Raw genomic sequence first — 18,303 nt, 5'->3', positions numbered from 1 at the left:
GGAAAAAAAGCAGTGGTGTCATCATCACTTACTGCAACCTCCAACTCCTGGGCTCAAGTGATCCTCCTGCATCAAGTTCCTGAGTAGCTGAGACAACAGGTGCCATAAACACCTAGCTAAGTTATTTATATTTTAGTAGAGACAGGGTCTTGCTTTTGCTCAGGCTGGTCGTCAACTCCTGGGCTCAAGCAATCCTCTAACCTCAGCCTCCCAAAGTGCTAGGATTATAGGAGTAAGCCATGGTGCCTGCCCTAGACAATCTTTTCTACCCTCCTGAACCTACTGATGGGGGTTTGGAGGTAGTTCCTTCATTTCTGACATGTGTTAATGTTGTTGCTATGATAGCCCATCACACACAGCACTCTATGATGAGCACTCTATGATGAGCATATGACACACACAGAGTGTCACTTTCAGGAGGCAAAGCCAGAGAGCTGACTGCTATGCTCTCAGGTGTCCCTGGCAAGCTCCCAGGTGTGAACCATCAGGATGACATGTTTGATTTGAAAAGGGTTTTGCCTGGGTCAGTCCAGTATGGCAAGTGTGCACCTGAGTGTCCAGTGTGGGTTCAGAGCTAAGCACTAAGGTAGGATTTTAGAATTTAAGGGTCTGGGGCGGCGCCTGTGGCTCAGTGAGTAGGGCCCCGGCCCCATATGCCGAGGGTGGTGGGTTCAAACCTGGCCCCGGCCAAACTGCAACAAAAAAATAGCCGGGCATTGTGGCGGGCGCCTGTAGTCCCAGCTGCTCGGGAGGCTGAGGCAAGAGAATCGCGTAAGCCCAAGAGTTAGAGGTTGCTGTGAGCCGTGTGACGCCACGGCACTCTACCCGAGAGCGGTACAGTGAGACTCTGTCTCTACAGAAAAAAAAAAAAAAGAATTTAAGGGTCTGGTTTGTGGTTTACTCCAGGTTTGACAATTAAGTTTATGAACTCATCCTACGAAAAGTACCTCATGGCTGAATATCACTATGGTCACCTTCCAAGTACTCCCCTTGGGAGCTATGCACCAATGCCTGTGTATAGTCTCCATCCTTTAAAGCACTTTTTCTGGGATGAGTTCACAAACTTAATTGTTAGACCTCATGTGACGATAGCTCTGAGGGCCATTTCAGAAAAACAGTTCCAAAATTGCTTTGAAGGGTGGACTAGGTGCTGGTATCAGTGGATAGCTTTCCAAAGGGGTACCTGAAGGGTGACTCCAGGGATAGTCAGCAAGGAGATATGTAGCACTTTTTCTAGGACGAGCTCATGAATTTAATTGTCTGACTTTATATGTTCATTCTTATGGAATTGCCAAAAAAAAACAAAAAAAAAAACCTTAATTTTGTGATCTATTTAGCACACATTCCATTAACTCTACAAATTTGGATGATGAGACATTGAAGGGAGACATTAACTGCAGAAGGATGGCTAAGTGCAGCTACAATAAATTTTTCTTTTCTTTTCGTTTTTTTTCATAGGTGGTGGAGAAAAATGCAGATCCAGAAACAACCCTTTTGACCTACCTGAGAAGAAAGTGTATCCTGACTTCAGAGAGGGGATGAGGGAAAGAGGGGCAACCGGGACTGATTTCCCAGTGAGTGGCAGGGCAGTCACTGTGGAGGAAAGAGCACTGGATCAGGGGTCAGCACACTCGCATTTTAGGGACGGCTGTGTCACACAGCAGCTAGGTGCCCTTGGGTAGTCATTTGAACTCCCTAGATCTGCACTTCTCAGCTGTGGACTGGTTGTTCAAGATGTCTTGAGTTCTCTCCCAGCTAAGACTCTAGTAAGGTCAACATTTCAATCTAGGCCTATCGAAAGGCCCTGGTGAGCTGCATGGTTGTTCTCCCTAGGGAGTGGTTCCTTCCCTTAGTCACATTTGCTTAATACATAAATGGATGTCCTGGGGAATGTTTCCAGCTCTGCTTAGGTGGAGGTAAACAAGGGAAGGGATGTCTACTGGGAAAGGGATGCCCAAGGCACAATCTTTTATGGAAATACAGACATCAGAGGCCTCAGAGCAGGAGACTCTAGAGTCCTGGGATGCTGCTCTCGGCTCAGTGTGGTCAGGGCTTCTGTAAGAATCCTGTACCTTCTGTTCTTTCTGAGTATGAAAGTATTTCGAGATATTGAAACAAAAGCAACAATGTGATAACAGGGGCTAACATTTAATGGGCACTTAGTATATACAGGCAGGGTTGAAAGCGATTTTTGTAGCTCACCTCAGTCACCACAACAGTCCCATGGAAATGTAACACTCTGTCTTTTGACAGAGGAGGAAGTGAAGCCTGGAAACATTAGGTCGCCTGCCTTTCGCTAGTGTGTTCTGGGATAATAATGGCAGAGCTGCACCAAAGCTTAGGGCCATGCTCTTACCCTTTCACCCCACAATGTAAACTTGCTTACTCTGACCTCTGTCATCCACCACCACTTGCTCCCAGAAGGATGTCTGGGGGCTGTTTCCACTAGTGTATTTGAAAATGACAAGTGTTTATTTCAGTACCCACAGAAGCCAGCCTGGAATTCTTGGCCTTCCCTCTGGTTTGCTCAATAGTGTAGTGGGTAGCTTTGGTGTATTTTGCTCTGGACTTTTGACCTAGAGTGGGCAGGTCTGGAGGTTCATAGCAGATTAAGCTGGTGGCTTTTTCTTTTTTTTGCAGTGAAGAAGTCACTGATAGGCTTGGGGATTGCATGGAATCCCGTGTTCAGCCCATCTATCTGGGAGGTGTGAGAAGAGAGGCTGGTGGTCAGAGATTATTGAGACCAATTTTGGTTTTCTAATAGCAAAACTAATTTTTGTTTTCTCATCGTTCAGATTTTAGTTTTGAAGGCTCCCAGATGCCTCGGAAATTCCTTATCATAGCAATTGGCTGGTCAGGGGTCAATCTCAACTGAAATTTGAAACTGAAAGTCAGCATGAAAATATGAAGTCCTGGCATTTCATTGCTGTTTGTGCTCAGAATCAATGTGTGGGAGTTTTAGGTGTCAGAGAAGAGCCCCTGCCTTGACTTTTGCCCTGGGGAAAGGCCTCTAGGCCAAAAGAAGACCATGGTGTATGTTGGGCTGCCACCTTTGTCTTCATGTGTCCCCAGAGTTGTCTGAACTGCTGATGACTGCATATATCACAACTAGTGACGAGAGTAACTTGGCTCACAGGACATAACTACATATTCAAAAGCCCCTTGTCTAGTCCTAATTTTGGTTTCTGGAATTTTATCAACCTAAAAGGTTCAGAGTGAAAATCCACCACTCAGTAGGTCCCAGAACAGACCAATGTCTCATTCTGGCCCCAGAGGCTTCCCTCAGCTGGGGTAATGAGGGCTGCCCCATGTGACTGGTCTGTGAGGTGCTTGGTTGATCTGCCCAGTGAGGCCAGACCTAGGGGACCCGGATACCAAGAGAAGTCTCCAGGACTTCTGAGCCCTAGACCTCATGTGCTGGATGATACTACCTGGATGCTGTCCATGGGACTCTGATTCCTTCGCTGCCTTCCTGGGGTGTAGTGCAGCCCCTCTCAATGGGGGAGGCCTGTGGATTTGCTGCCTCCCTGGGTTGTAGGGCCTGAGCCTGTGTGTGGAAATGATGGCTCTACTCCTGTGGACTATCTGCCCTGATATTTCCCAGTAACCCTGAGTTCATAGTCCTTAACTATTGCCTGCCCAGTGGGGCTGAGTGGGACCAAGCTTGGCTGTGGAGAAGGCGGCTGTGGGGCTTGCACGGTGATGATCTCTAAGTATGATCATCTCGAGAACAAGATCGTGTATCCTTTGCCTGCTGGCCGATTGCCCATGTGAGGACTGTGACACAGGGTCAGCTTGTGAGAGCGCATGAGTGTGTGGTCGTGTATGCATGTGCACATGTGTCTGAGTCCCTGTGTTTTTAAGCAGGATCTGCTTATGGACAGAAAAATTGCAGACTGATGTCCTTAGCAAGCATCTTTCTAGCTTAAGCATATTGACCAGACTCTGAATTACTAAAAATGACCTTTCTAATATCCAGGCTCACGTTACATCCCATAAAATCCTTCAACAGTTCTCCGTTACCTCCCAAGAAAAAATCTGATCTCGGGTGGCACCTGTGGCTCAAAGGAGTAGAGTGCTGGCCCCATATACTGGAAGTGGTGGGTTCAAACCTGGCCCTGGTCAAAAACTGTAAAAAGAAAAAGAGAAAAAAAGAAAGAAAGAAAAAAAATCTGATCTCTTTGCTATCAGGCAAAGCCCTTCACAACATGCTCTGGTTTTTTTCTCCAGTTTACTTTCTCATGGAGAGTCCGGAGCTCCATTCCAGCAGAAACAAGTGTGAATTACCAATGCCCCATGCCCAGCATTTTTTGGTTTTTGCATAAGCTGTCTCCCAAGTTTTGAATGTGCTTTCTTCTAGGACTTCTCTACCTGGATAACTCTCATTAGCTCTTTAGGATTGAACTAAATATCACCTCCTCCAGGAAGCCTTCCAAGATTGTGTTAGGTCCCTTTGTTTATGCTGGTTCCATGGTGCCCTGTGCACAGCCTTCCCAAGGCACTTACCACAAGCCATTGACAAAAAGGTAAACTGAGACATAACAATTTAAAAAAAATAATTTATTTAAGTGAGCAACGATTCATGAGTTGGTTTGTTCCACACCAGAAGTAGTTTAGGAGCTCCACTAGGAATGTGCAAGGGAACACTTGTGCAGGAAGGAAACAGGAAAAAAAGCAAAGTGACCAGTTACAGTTATACACTTGCCCTATTTGGTTCCTCCCATTGAAAAGTCCCTAGTTCTAATAATAAATTTGTTGACTACTTATTGGTTGAGATAAAGTTCTGCTTTTCTTTAATATAAGCATTTATAAAAAGAAAAACACAAGTTTTGCCTGTGTTTTCAAATCAAGCCATGTTGAAGTTGCTGATGAGGCCTAACTGTATTTGTCTACGCAGGGATTTTTTCAGGCCTGGTCTCTGTTTTAATTTAACAAGATTTAAACTGCAGACTTCATACCAGCTTCCATTTTTCCAGATTGACTGCAAGCTGTTGAAGGGCAGAGATTTCTTCTTATCACTTTTAGTCTCTCAGCCCTCAGCAGAGTGCCTGGCATGGTTGGTGCTCAATGATTGATGCTGATTGTATACATGGGTGAGTGATGGAAAGCGGGTCCTCAGCCTCTGGTTGACCGGGGGTTTCCTGTCCGTTCCCCCACAGAGGACTGGGACAAGTGGAGGTGGGTGAATGCAGGGATGCAAAGTGACTGAAGTTCTGGCACTGAGACTAAGGAAAGGCCCTCCAGAGGCAGGAGCATGCTTCAAGGCTGTCACCTGCCAGAAACTTTCTTTTGACTCAACCTCCAGGTTTGAGCTGAGAAAAAGGCAGTCGAAAGTGACCCTGGCTCCCTCACTCCAGTTCAGAGGAGGGTGCACTCGTGTCTGACCCCACAGGACTCTGTAAGGGCTCAGCCTCACCTGGGGGAAGAGCTTCCTTTGTCCTTTGCCCAGAGTCTTGAGTGAAGAGGTAAGGGCACCAGGAGAAGAGACAAGAATAGAATTTAAAACCTCACAAAGTCCCAGGCTCTGCACTCAGGTCTGTTCCAACAGAGTGACCTTAATGTGGGATTCTAGCCACTTTTCCGTCAATGCCTGCCTGGCCCCCATCTGCTCCTTGCACCATGTTGCCGTGACGACTGTGGAAGGAATAGGGAGCACCAAGACGAGGCTGCACCCTGTGCAGGTAACAGAGGACACGGAGCCCTGCTCTTGAGGTCGGTCCGTTCATCCTGCAGGGAGGTTCGTGCCAAGACTGTAGACTTGCTTTGAGTTGTTGGGTGGTGTTTCACTGCCTGAGCTAAGGAGGCATTGTGCCCTGGCCACCACCCCATCTCCTTCGGGTACTGAGAGGAAAGAAAAGGAGGCACCTATGCCCAAAGCTCCCTCCTGCAATCCAGGCAGGTGTGACATTGCATAATCTTGAGTGACCCGAGAGGTCAACTGAATCTGGTGACCAGGGAAGTCCAGCTTGCACCAGAACTGGGAGGGGCAAGAGCAATGGGGCTTCCTCATCTTGCTCCCTAGTGTGTTCAGGCACCCCTCAGCCTTCTCAGACAGCAGATTCTCAGTTCTCTGGGCCCCTTGTTTAAAAACCCTCCCACTCCCTGCCCCTTGGGAAGGCAATTCCAGTTGTACCCTTTACCTCCCACCCGCACATTATAAAAATGTGGACTTCCAGGTCTCCACTTCCTTAACTGGAGGTTAGCAAGTGCTAAATAAGACAATAGAGATTTATGACTGCCTTCCCAATGCTTTCTTCCTGATGGTATCAGAGCACCTCTGGAGGAGACTGGGCAGCAGGAATCTGAGGGTTTTGAGGAAGGAATCAGGATGCTCTTGGGCTAAATTGAAACGGACGGGAGCAGAGCACTGTAGGAAGGCAAGGCCATTGTTCTGAATGCATTTTGTTTGAGGAAACTGGGGCTCTTTGGGGGATTATGATCACTGAAGATGCTAAAGGAGGCCCTAATCCTCCCTGGACTATTCAAGAAGAGATTGTTTGGGAGATCTTGCCTTCTGGGCACCTTTCAGGACATCATGGAGCCAAGGCCTCCTAGCGAGTGAGCTGGCCTGTTCCTTGGCATCTGGGGTCAGTCCTTTGAGGTCAGAGACGGCTGGAGGTGGCATTGCTTCACCTTTACAGCTTTGTGTCTTAGGCAGGACAAGGGGATAATACTAAACTTGTCCAACCTGCAGGAGATGTGAGAGGGTTATTTAGAGCCTGTTATTTTCTTTGGAACAAATAGATGAAAGAAAGAGTGAATAATTTAAACACAGGGACCATATCTGTGTAATTAGACTAACCCCTCCCTAGCTAGTGGACTAGATTCTTATTCCTAAGGCCCTTATTTCAGCTCCAATTAAGCTGTTCCACTTCTTGTCTATTTATTTTTGTTTTCTTGGATTTTGTGACACTTCGTGTTCCTACTTTTCCTCCTGTCTTCACATCAGCATCCTGTGCTGGCTCCTCTTAGGCTTAATGTCTAATTGCTGCAGGGCCCTGGGATCTGGTCTAGGCCCTTTCCTCTCCATCCTTACGCTCTCCCCAGTTGAATTTAATACTGTCTACGTGCACATAGTACTCACATCTGTGTCTGCAGCTCCAACCTCTCCTTAGAAGTCAGACTTATACTTCTAATAGCCTACTTGACATTACAACACAGCTGTCTAATCTCAAACTTAACATGACTCTACTTTGCCCCTAATGTCTTCCTTCCCGGCCTCTCTCCATGTGAGTCAATGGCAACATCATTCACCCAATTGCTCGAAGCAAAAATCTGGATGTCATTTTTGATTCTTTCTCTAATATGCCACACCCAATATATCCAAAACAAGCAGTTGAACCTTCTTTTTCTCTCAGTTGGCACTATTGCTACTTGGTGTGAGTCATCGAGTCACCATCTGCTCATGTGCAATAGCCCCCACTGGCTTCTCATCACACCCAGAATAAACTTCCAGGTCCACACCCAGGCTTCTGAAGCACTGTGGGATGTGGAGGCTGCTTACACCCAGCCCACTTCTCCATTTGCTGCCCTCCGTGCTCACCCTGGTCTTCTTCAGCCCTGTCTGTCCTGAGAGCTGTGTGTTTGCTGCTCCCTCTGCCAGGAATACACTCTTTCCTAATCCAAACCTGCTTCTCAGAACAGCCTTTTCTGCCCTTTCTAAGTAGCAGAGTATGTCACCCCGTACAAATTCTTTGCATAGCACTGACCTCCATCTAGAACTCTCCTGTTCACGTGTTTGTTTTTGTGCTTCCCCTACTGGAATGTGGGCTTCGTGAGATCAGAGACCTCATCTTTCCTCATCGCTGCTCTGTCCCCCCTGCCTTTACCATGTGGCAGGTTTTCATTAAATATTTATATAAAAGGAATAAATATGCCTTCCATTCTCTGTATCTGTGGGTTCTATATCCATGGAATCAATCAACTGTGGACTGAAAAAAAATATTTTTAAAGCATCTGTACTAAACATTTGCAGACATTTGCCATTATTCCCTAAACAAGACAGGATAACTATTTACATGCATTTACATTGTTTTAGGTATTATATGTAATCTAGAGATGATTTAAAGTATGTGGGGGGATTGGGAAGGTTATATGTAAATTCCTTACCATTTTATAGAAGGGGCTGTTGGTGTGTGCAGGGAGTCCTGGAACCAGTCCTCCAGAATATCAAGGGATAGCCCTGTGTGCTAGACACCGGGGATACAATTTTCTAGCAATTTTACTTAACATAAATACCAAGAGAAACTCTCAAGAGATAAAAAAAAAAAAAGTAATGTAGATGAGGAGAAACTCCTTCTAAAAATCTTTTAGCTTTGAATGAAAATTCTGCAACATTCAATGTATGTGGTAAAGTCAATTCCCACATTTCCCAATTCTTCTATCTTTCCTGAGCTTCCAAGGTTGCCTTCACTTAAGAATACAGGAATACCATGATACTCCAGTTTGGAATAAAATGCATTCAGTTGGCTCTTCATCAATGCTGGTTGAATTGGAGTGCAGGATAGTTTAGTTAAAGGAACACAACACAGCTCTTCCATCTGCCATGCGTGACCTTGAGTAATGCTTCTCAGTTCTCTGGGCCTGTTGCCTCCTCTGTTGAATAAAGGTGATGAAGGGTAAGAAGCTGCCTTCTAGTTCTGACGGTCACTATTCATTGAAGAGACCTTCCCACTTACAGCTAGCATTGGCTGACTGCCTACCATATGCAGGTGCAATGTTAAGAGGTTTACATGAATCATCTCATTAATTCTTATCACACCTCTAGAGGGAAGTAAAGACAAGGTCTTTACAGCTCAGAGTTGGTAAGCAGTGGCATTGAGACTTGACTTTGTGCAGTGATTGCTAGCCCCTGCTCTCTCAACATGAGCTGGCTTCAGTTGAGTTCTGCTAGGAACCCAGGAGGAGTTCTGCTGATACCAATGTCTGTGTCATCTCTCCCTTTCAGGAGAGAATTGCCAAAAGCCATGGCTCCCAGTGTGGGTTCTGCACCCCTGGCATCGTCATGAGCATGTACACACTACTCCGGAACCAGCCCGACCCCACCATTGAGGAGATTGAGAATGCCTTCCAAGGTATGGGCTTTCAGGCACAGCCCAGGAGGTGGAATGGCTGAGGGGGCACTGCAGCAGTCAGAGCAGGGCCAAGGTGAAAGCCAGAAATGGACTATGAGTGTGGGGGACTGCCCTTTGGGGGAGACCACCCCAACGTGGTAACTAAGATCTCTTAAAGAGTTAGCCTCTCTGAATTTGGGGAACACTTGGTTGGTATGGAGACCCTCTGGGATCCCCTGCCATTGTATTCCTCTTCCTGAGGAATCTTTCTGCCTTCTTGCAGCATTGGGGTGGGGCTGGCCTGGGCAGCTGGCATGGGAGGACGTCATTTGGGAAACTCCACAGAGGCTAGCTTCCCATCCTGTTAGCTTTCACCAGGAGAGGCTTCTGCAGGGTAGAAACCACATATGAGGCAGGCGCAGGGATTCTGAGTCCTAGGCAGGGACTGGCTTTCCACTGTGCCTTCTGTCAATGGGCCCAGGAGCCAGTACCACATGTCTATTTCTCTGAACTGAATTGGGAAGGATCCTCATCTATTCACCATTTCAGTCCATCATTTATCCTACCAGCTATTTTGAGTCCTATCCCATGTCAGCCACTACATAGAAGGTACAGGGAACACAGGCATGAAAGTCACCGTCTCAACTCTCCAGGAGTTCACAGTGAGAGGAAGAGAGTTGATAATGCAGTTTGGTGAGCTCGCTGACCAGCCATTATGGGAAACTTAGCAGGGCACATGACTCACCTTAGAAGGTGGCTGAGGAGGAAATCAGTCAGGAATATGAGGAGTGGGAAGAGAATATACAAAGACAAGTGGTAACAAGAGCACCCAAATGAGCTGGGGGTGAAGTCACAGGCCCTCCCACCCCTGGGGCCTGCACTAACACGGCAGCTTTCTCCTTGGCCCACAGGAAATCTCTGCCGCTGCACGGGCTACAGGCCCATCCTCCAGGGCTTCCGGACCTTTGCCAGGGTAAGTGGGGCCCCAGGACAGCATTGTCCCAACTCTTAAAACAGTAACACTCAGAAATCATAGTTGTGAGGGATGCCAAGGGCCTTTGATTACAAAGAAGAAAGCTAAGATGTCCAGTTAGCAAGTCTCCCTGCTGGGGATATATGGCGGGGGGAACAGACCTGGCTGTTGTTACTTAGGAGGAGTCACACAAGCTTTTGGGCTTGGCAGCTTTCCCCTGGAGACTGACAGCCTCAGCCCAAGGCACAGGTGCTGAATGTAGGTTTAATAACAAACCAGCCCATCTTAGCACTCATGCCCCGCCTCCATCCGTCTCCTGCCTGCGTTCAGCACTTGGCGCTCTGCTGGGCTTAGGAAACTAATAATTAGATCTCCAGACAGTTTGTGAACCCCTGTAGTGTTCTTATGACTCTAAGTGAGAAGCCACTGTGGGCATTGATTACACAAACACAGACATGAGTGCGCGCGCACACACACACACACACTCCCACCATCTGGCAAGGAGGACAGAGGGCTGGCCTCTCTTCACTTGGCTGCATTTCCCTGAATTTTACATTGTTCCTCAGATGGGTCAAGTTAATCCTGACTCTAATCAAAACCATCTCATCTCAATTTGATCCTGGGTCCATGGGGTGACTCCTGTCCTTTTCACGCACCTTTAGGGCTGGCACAGCACACTAGGGAGTACTGTGTCCAGACAACTCAAGAAGGGGTAGGCGGGGATGGAGGCAGGGCAGATAGGGCTTTATAAAGATGGAAAACACCACACCCTGGTTAATGCTGCTGCCAGTGAAGCATTAGGAGGGGTGTGGAATTAAATGAAAATGATCAAAAGCACAAATTCAGTTGGCAGAGTTGGGTTCAAATCTTATGCCATCCCTTAATTGATGCAAGACCTTGGGCAAGTTTCCTTGTTTCTGGAATGATGATTAATATCTAGCTCACTGTGTTTGTGAAAATCAGGTACTTCCTGTAAAACTTTTAGAATAATGCCTGGCACATCTCATATATTCAATGAATGGCAAATACAAATTATTATTTATACATTAGCCACTATAGAATCTTCATAAATTGCTCAGGGTCTCCTGAGAACCTGGAATTGTTGATGCAGCCTCTATTTACTTCAGAGGAGCCTGTTTCAAAAGATACAACTTAATCAGTCTTCCTAGTTTCTCAAAAGAGAAGGGCTTTGAGTGTAGCTGAAAATCACACTCTTCCTTGGAAACTGAAACGGCTCCTCTTCTGTGGTGCAGCACACCCACCTTGGTTAGCTGTCCAGGAGCAGAGAGCAGAAAGGCTCAGAGCTCAGAGCAGCCAAAACACCTGCGGCATAGAAGGTGATCAGGAGCTCATACGGGTTACTTGTTGGAGGCCCTCAAGAGCTTTATTCAGAGTCTTTTCACTCCAATTTTACACATGGCTCTGACAAACTTGGGCATCCAGTTTTCCTGACTACAGCTCCCACTAGACAAAAGTGAGGAAGGCCAGCTAGAGGTGGGCACCCAGCTCACAGCAGGAGTTGACAGTGTCCATCTGGCAGCAAGGAAGAGAATGAAACCATGGAACAGGCACAAGCAAGATGTGCAGATTCTGCCGTGGCTTGTAAGGAGCTTGGAGAAGTCTTTGCTTTGTGCTAACCTCAGGTAAGAAGTTGAACAAACTGAAAACCAGCAACTCTTTTTAGATCCGTCAGATGTGAAGTCTCAGAACAAATCATTGCCCTCACAATTTAAGACACAGGCAGGCAGATACAGAGATTCACCATGTATCAGAGCAGAAATCTCTGTAGGAATCTTTACCAGGGTGGGAAAAGCTAAACAACAATTAACAAATTGCTGGAAGAACAATGTGCTTACAAATTCCCCTGGGACTCAGTCATACAGGGAGGGGGCCGTATACTTTGGTGAGTTTTACCTCTAAGAGTTCTACCTGTTAGAGCTCTGTTGATTTGGAGTAATGTTGGAGAAAAATCCCCTTGAGTTTCCAGTAGTGAGAGGGAAAAAGGAATCATTTTGAAATATGCCAGAGCACCCTGTTCTTCTTTACGAGTTCTGCGCTCAGGAGAATCTATTTTACCAGAGCCTAACCTTTGAGGTTATATGAGAGCCTAGCCTACCTTGGGAAAGGGAAATACCACACTCCAGTTTCCTCTAGTTTTCCACACGGGGACGGGAAATACACAGCTCAGCCCCTTCCCACCATTTTATCCACCTGAGGAGAAAATAAACCCCAAGAAGTTCTTGTAAATTGACAGTCCAGGGGCACAGCCTCACCAAGAGACTGGGACCCAATCCTAGGACACTGATACTTCTCCTCTCCTACGTCTTATCAATACATTAACCAAAGGCCTATTTATAGCAGATCCTTTTCTCGAGTACATCAGGTTCACTTTTCAACAAGAAATGACAAGGCGTACTCAAAAGGAAACACAATTCGAAGAGATTGAGCAAACAGCAGGACCAGGGCTTGATATGGCCGGAATTTGGAAGTAGGATAAATACCAAAAGCCCCTTACAAACAAACAAACTAAACCAACCAACCAACCAAGAAACAAAAGGCCCAAACGACACCAAGACACATAGCATATCCAAACTTCAGAAAGTCAAACGTAAAGAAAAATGTCTTGAAAGAAGCCAGAGGAAAAAACATCTTACCTAGAGGAAAAAGATAAGAATTAGATTTAACGTCTCCTAGAAAACATGCAAACAAGAAGATATAACAAAATATTTAAAGTATCAAGAGGAAAAAACACCCACCAACTTAAAAAATTATGTAACCTACAAAAGTATCCATTAAAAGTGAAGGAGAAATAAGACTTTCTCATACAAACAAAAATTTGGTTTTGTTGCCAGTAGACTTCTCCTGTGAAAAGTATTAAAAGAAGTCCTTCAAAGAGAAGGACAATGATGATGTAGTTTAGAAACTCAGATCTACACAAAGAAAGGAAAATCAGAGAACAAGTAAAGGTAAAACAAAGACTTGGGCATTTGTTTAATTTTTCTTAGTCTTAATTGGTCCAACAGAGTGAGATCCTGTCTCCAAAAATAGCTGGTCATTGTTGGTGAGCACCGATAGTCTCAGCTGCTTGGGAGGCTGAGCCTAAGAGTTTGAAGTTGTTGTGAGCTATGACACCACGGCACTCTACCAAGGGCGATAAAGTGAGACTTTGTCTCAAAAAACAAAACAAACAATGCACACACACAAAAAAGAAAAAAAAAACCCACAAAAACAAAACATACTTGACAATAAGCAAATGAACAACTCAATTACATAATGGATAATATAATGAACAGGCACCTCATCAAAGAAGATATATGGATGTCCAGTAAGCATATAAGAGTTCGACCTTAGACAATTAGAAATTAAAACTACAATGAAATACCACCGCACACCTATTAAACTAGCCAAACCCAAAACACTAACACCACCAAATGCTGGTGAGGATGTGGTGCAACCGGAACTCTCATCCTTTGCTGGTGGGTATGCAAAACGCACCACCACTTTGGAAGACAGTTTGGCAGTTTCTTACAAAACTAAACATACATTTGCCATTCAGCCCAGCAATCACACTCCTTTGTAGTTACCCAAATGAATTGCAAACTTATTTCTACACGAAAACCTGTGCAGGAATGTGTATAGCAGCTTTATTCATGATTGCCTGAATTTGGAAGCAACCAAGAAGTCCTTTAGTAGGTGAATAGACAAATAAGCTGCAGAACATCCCAGACAATGGAATGCTATTTATTGCTAAAAAGAAATAAAGTATCAAGCTGTGAAAAGACACAGAGAAGCCTTAATTACATATTAGTAAACAAAAGAAGCCAATCTGAAAAGGCTACATATTGTAAGATACCAACTATATGTCATTCTAGGGAAGGCAGACTGTGGAGGCAGTAAAAAGGTTAGTGGTTGCCAGGGATTGGGGAAAGGGAGAGATGAACAGGCAGAGCATGGAGGATTTTTAGGGCAGTTATAACTCTATTCTGTAAGATACTACAATAGTGGATGTATGTCATCATACTTTGTCAAAACTCATGGAATAGACAATTCCAAGAATGAACCCTAGTGTAAATTATGGACTTTGGGTGATAATGATATGTTAGTGCAGGCCTAGCACTTGTTACAAATTTACCATTCTGGTGCAGATGGGTGTTGATAGTGAGGGAGGCTGAGCATGTGTGAGGACAGAGGATATTTGGGAATTCTCTGTACCTCCCGCTCAATTTTGCTATTAGCCTAAAACTGCTCTAAAAATGAAAAACGTTTATTAAAAAAAAAAAAAAAAATGGTAACAAGCCCAGAAGGCTACTTAGTGAAGTAGAAATCTCAGGAAAGTAGCAATGGGAAAATCCAGTCTTATCCAACCTCAGTAGACCTTGAGGGCAGTGATACATTATTGTCCATCACAATAATTCATATCATAAACGTATCAATGAGTTATGGAGGACAAAGATCTAAGTAGTAATGTCCTCCAGAGGGCTGGGTGAGGGAGGTGGAGGACTTACCGTATACAGGTGCCTCTCTCCACACACAGGGCCTGGGGATTCCCCTGCATTGCTCTTTCTTGAAGAGGGAAGATGGAGGAGGCGCTCAGGAACCTGTCTTCCTTCCTTTCTAAGCATAGAGGGGAAGTGCAAGGTGGCAGAGGGAAGACCCAGGGTGGACGAGAGCAGGTCTGGCATCTAGTGGCCACGCTGTGAATGTGCAGGGGTCAAGGCCAGGGGGGTGGTTCTCTCCTTCTGCAGTGCCTGACTGTGATTACCCGTTCTCAAAGGCCGCACCTCCAGCCTCCACGGTGCTTCTTCAGAAAATGCCAGCAGGGTATGGTGTCTCCCATGGCTCATGGGCAGAAGAGCTGCTCCCTGTTGCTTTTGGGAAAGCAGCTGCCCTAAGATAAGTGCCTGAGGCTAGGCCTGTGAGCTTTCCCCACTTTTCCTCTTAACATAACTCCACCATTCTGGAGTATCTCCTGAAGCCCTGAGCCACAACTTCTGCCTTCCTGGGGCAGAACAGCAAGTGAACATACCACCCCTTCCCTGTTCCATGGTGCCTCCATTCTGGGACGCAGTGGTTCTGGACTTGTATTTGTGTGCTGCTGTTGGTATCCTGCGAGGTCTCTAGCAAGTCCTTTCTCAAAGGCGATGGGTGATGGTACCTATACACTTCCTCCAGATCAGGGCCACTATAAGGGGTGAAAGTAGGTAGCTGTCTGGGAAGAAGTGCCCAATAAGTAGCAGGGAAGTCTTTGGGCACACTGGCTGACACATTGCTGGGCCCAGTGCTGGTTATGCACATCCATGGCAAAGGCCCCACAGCGAGCCCAGGCTGGGAGATGCCCAGGCAGGGAGATACTTAGCCAAGCCCCAGCTCCTGGCTGATCTGGAAATAGAGCCTCTTTAATCCTGAGAGAACCCATGGGAATTTATCTCAGATGGGCTTCCTGAGGAAGCAGAGCTGAAGAAGGAAAATGGGTGTAAGGATGGGTTTGGATAAAGCAGAAGCTAGTTTTAATGGAATCATTTTCCCAAAATTCAATTTCCTCCTTGCTCTATTTGTTTATCTGTGAGTTGTTTAATCTATGTTAGGCAAACAGGAGAGAACATAGCAAAAGCCGCAACTCTGCAACGATACATGCGGGGTGGGGCAGGGCCTCTGCTCCTCCTCTTCATGCTGGAGTTTGCTACATACTAATAATCTAGGTTCCTAGCTTCTGGGAGCACTCTTGGTAAATACCCTTGTGTGAATGTTCATCATCTCTCTAGGATGGTGGATGCTGCGGTGGAGATGGGAACAATCCAAACTGCTGTATGAACTCGAAGAAAGACCAGGTGGTAAGTGGGTCCTTCTCCTCCTGAAGTCTCAGGGCCACTCTCCGATGCAGAGCAGTCAGTAAATTCTCTGTGCCCCCAGCAATGGGGGCTGGAAGAGGAAACAATGGCGAGCATTGGTGAGGGTCAGAGGATGAAGATGTGAAGGCACACATTAGCCCTGGGTGCTCTGACAAGACCTCCTGTTCCTGCTTCCGAAGAGCTGCCTGCCCCTGCGCCAGCCTGCTGGGGCTGGAAATGAGCTTGCTTGGAGAAAGAGCTAGATCAGTCCTATGGGGCATTTGAAAGACAAAGACACCATATCACCTGCCTGTTCTCTTTCCCCACAGGTCAGTCTCTCACCATCTTTGTTCAAACCAGAGGAGTTCATGCCCCTGGATTCCACCCAAGAGCCCATCTTTCCCCCAGAGTTGCTGGTAAGTGATGTCTCGGGAAGAGGCCCAGCCAGTCTGCACCGTGAGAGCCTGGAGACTGCTCTAGCTCCATCCCCTCTGGGAACTTTGTGTCTTCCTTGGTCATTAGGTTTCAGCCTGCATTTCCCTTCCTCTTGCTGACGCCCCTGCTAGGTCAAGTCTATTACCTACCCTCAAAGCCTCTGCACTTCTCACATGTGTCACAGTCCTTCCCCAGGTCCTGTGATGATAGGGACTGGGACTCTGGGCACAGCCTGTAGCAATAGCAGTAGCATGTGGTGGGTCAACAATCTGTTGACCTCCTGGCTATGTCTAAAGTGTACCCCTGGCCCAAGCAACCTACTCTGCTCTCTATAAGCTGTCCATCTAGTTTAAAAAACAACAAAAAATAGAGCTGTATTCAAAGAGCTTGACCTGCAACTTTTAGCTCTGTTTTAAGGCTCCCCCTCTACACCCACTTTCTCACCTTCATACCAACAATTATTGCAAGGAAAGAATTGAGCCACTCCCAGACTTTTTCCAGTGCATATTTATTGGGGTGTTGAGCTCATGACGACTGCCTAGTAGGTTCAACAGGCCAGAGGAACTGCTTTGCAGCAGGTCACTGACACTTCTGTCTGCACTATGAAACCCTGAAAACATATTGGCTTGATTTGGGGGGTTTCTTTTCCAGCCCAGAATCACCCACATGCGCTGAGGCCAGAACCCATACACGTCCCTCTGAGGCCCCTTCCTTCCTCCCTTCTTCTCGCACCTTGTCCACTGCGCCCCCTGGCGTCAGTGTGGGCCACTGCAGGAACCTGGGCTGTCTGCCAGGTTAGTTCCCCTCCCCGCAGGTGACCTTTAGCAGGTCCTATAACCTCCTTGATCCTCAGGTGCCTCTTTTACCTTGAAAAATGAGGCTCACATGCCTCCTTCATGGAGGTCTTATAAAGACCAAGTGTGCATTTATTAGCTGCAAAGGAGGTTCTGCTTTAGAACACTTTTTTTTTTTTGAGACAGTCTCATTAGTCTCCCTGGGTTGAGTGCCTGTGTGTCACAGATCACAGCAACCTCAAACTCTTAAGTTCGAGCCATCTTCTTGCCTGAGCTTCCAAAGTAGCTGGGACTATAGGCACCTGCCAACAGTGCCTGGTTATTTTTTAGATATGGGGGGTTCTCACTCTTGCTCAGGCTAGTCTAGAACTCCTGTGCTCAGGAGATCCACCTGCCTCAACCTCCCAAAGTGCTAGGATTACAGGCGTGAGCCACTGTGCCCGGCCAGAACTTATTACATGTGGTATTAGTTCCCTCTTCTCCCCTGACTTATATAGGCGGTCCCACCCTACAAACATCTGATGGATGTTCCACTCACACTTACAAACGGAGGCTATTTTGGGCAATAGATAAAAGTACCTGTTCCAACTTACATACAAATTCAACTTAAGAACAAACCTACAAAATAAATCTATCTTGTTTGTAACCCAGGGACTGCCTGTATCTTCATTCTGAAATCAATATTACATAAACAATTAAAGAGTTGATTGTGGATGAAAGCAATTTATTGGGGGAATGGCATAGGAAGAAGGAGACAGTGTAATAAGAACATTACATTTTCCAGAGGCTGAAAGACACCCCTCGGAAGCAGCTACGCTTTGAAGGGGAGCGTGTGACATGGATACAGGCCTCCACCCTCAAGGAGCTGCTGGACCTCAAAGCTCAGCACCCCAATGTCAAGCTGGTGGTGGGGAACACGGAGATTGGTAAGGCTGGGTGGCCCAGGGAAGGGGAAGGAAAGTAAGCAACGTGCCCAGGCTAGGCTCTGTTAGAAACTCGGGCTTCCATAGATGTCGTGCTTTTGCCTGCCCTCTTCCGGGGGGGTGAAGGAGAGGAAATTTCTGGGCATGAGTGTTTGTGTTGCCTGTGACCATGACCATCTCTCCTGTAGGTGCTACCAGCTGGGGTGTGAGGCCTACAGTATTTGCAGTCTGAGGGATTCAAAACATGGTGCTCTCAGCCCAGTACTTCAAGGGACAGGGACAGATGGGAGAGCTGCT

The 18,303-nt window shown here is 46.5% G+C and overlaps 1 protein-coding gene across 1 annotated transcript in view; it reads left to right on the top strand.

Moving 5' to 3' along the window:
- The window catches only part of XDH (xanthine dehydrogenase), a 67,535-nt gene that overhangs the window by 9,742 nt on the left and 39,490 nt on the right, over nt 1-18,303 (top strand). Inside the window, exons 2-9 of the mRNA XM_053587318.1 lie at nt 1,459-1,516; nt 3,644-3,740; nt 5,573-5,681; nt 8,948-9,074; nt 9,965-10,026; nt 15,789-15,857; nt 16,184-16,270; nt 17,868-18,009. Of these exons, the coding sequence (XP_053443293.1) occupies nt 1,459-1,516; nt 3,644-3,740; nt 5,573-5,681; nt 8,948-9,074; nt 9,965-10,026; nt 15,789-15,857; nt 16,184-16,270; nt 17,868-18,009 (751 nt within the window). The remainder of the gene's footprint in view (nt 1-1,458; nt 1,517-3,643; nt 3,741-5,572; nt 5,682-8,947; nt 9,075-9,964; nt 10,027-15,788; nt 15,858-16,183; nt 16,271-17,867; nt 18,010-18,303) is intronic.

This window comes from Nycticebus coucang, chromosome 4, assembly GCF_027406575.1.
Source record: "Nycticebus coucang isolate mNycCou1 chromosome 4, mNycCou1.pri, whole genome shotgun sequence".
NCBI classification, from domain to species: domain Eukaryota; kingdom Metazoa; phylum Chordata; class Mammalia; order Primates; family Lorisidae; genus Nycticebus; species Nycticebus coucang.
This window is presented reverse-complemented; position numbering and strand designations above follow the sequence as displayed.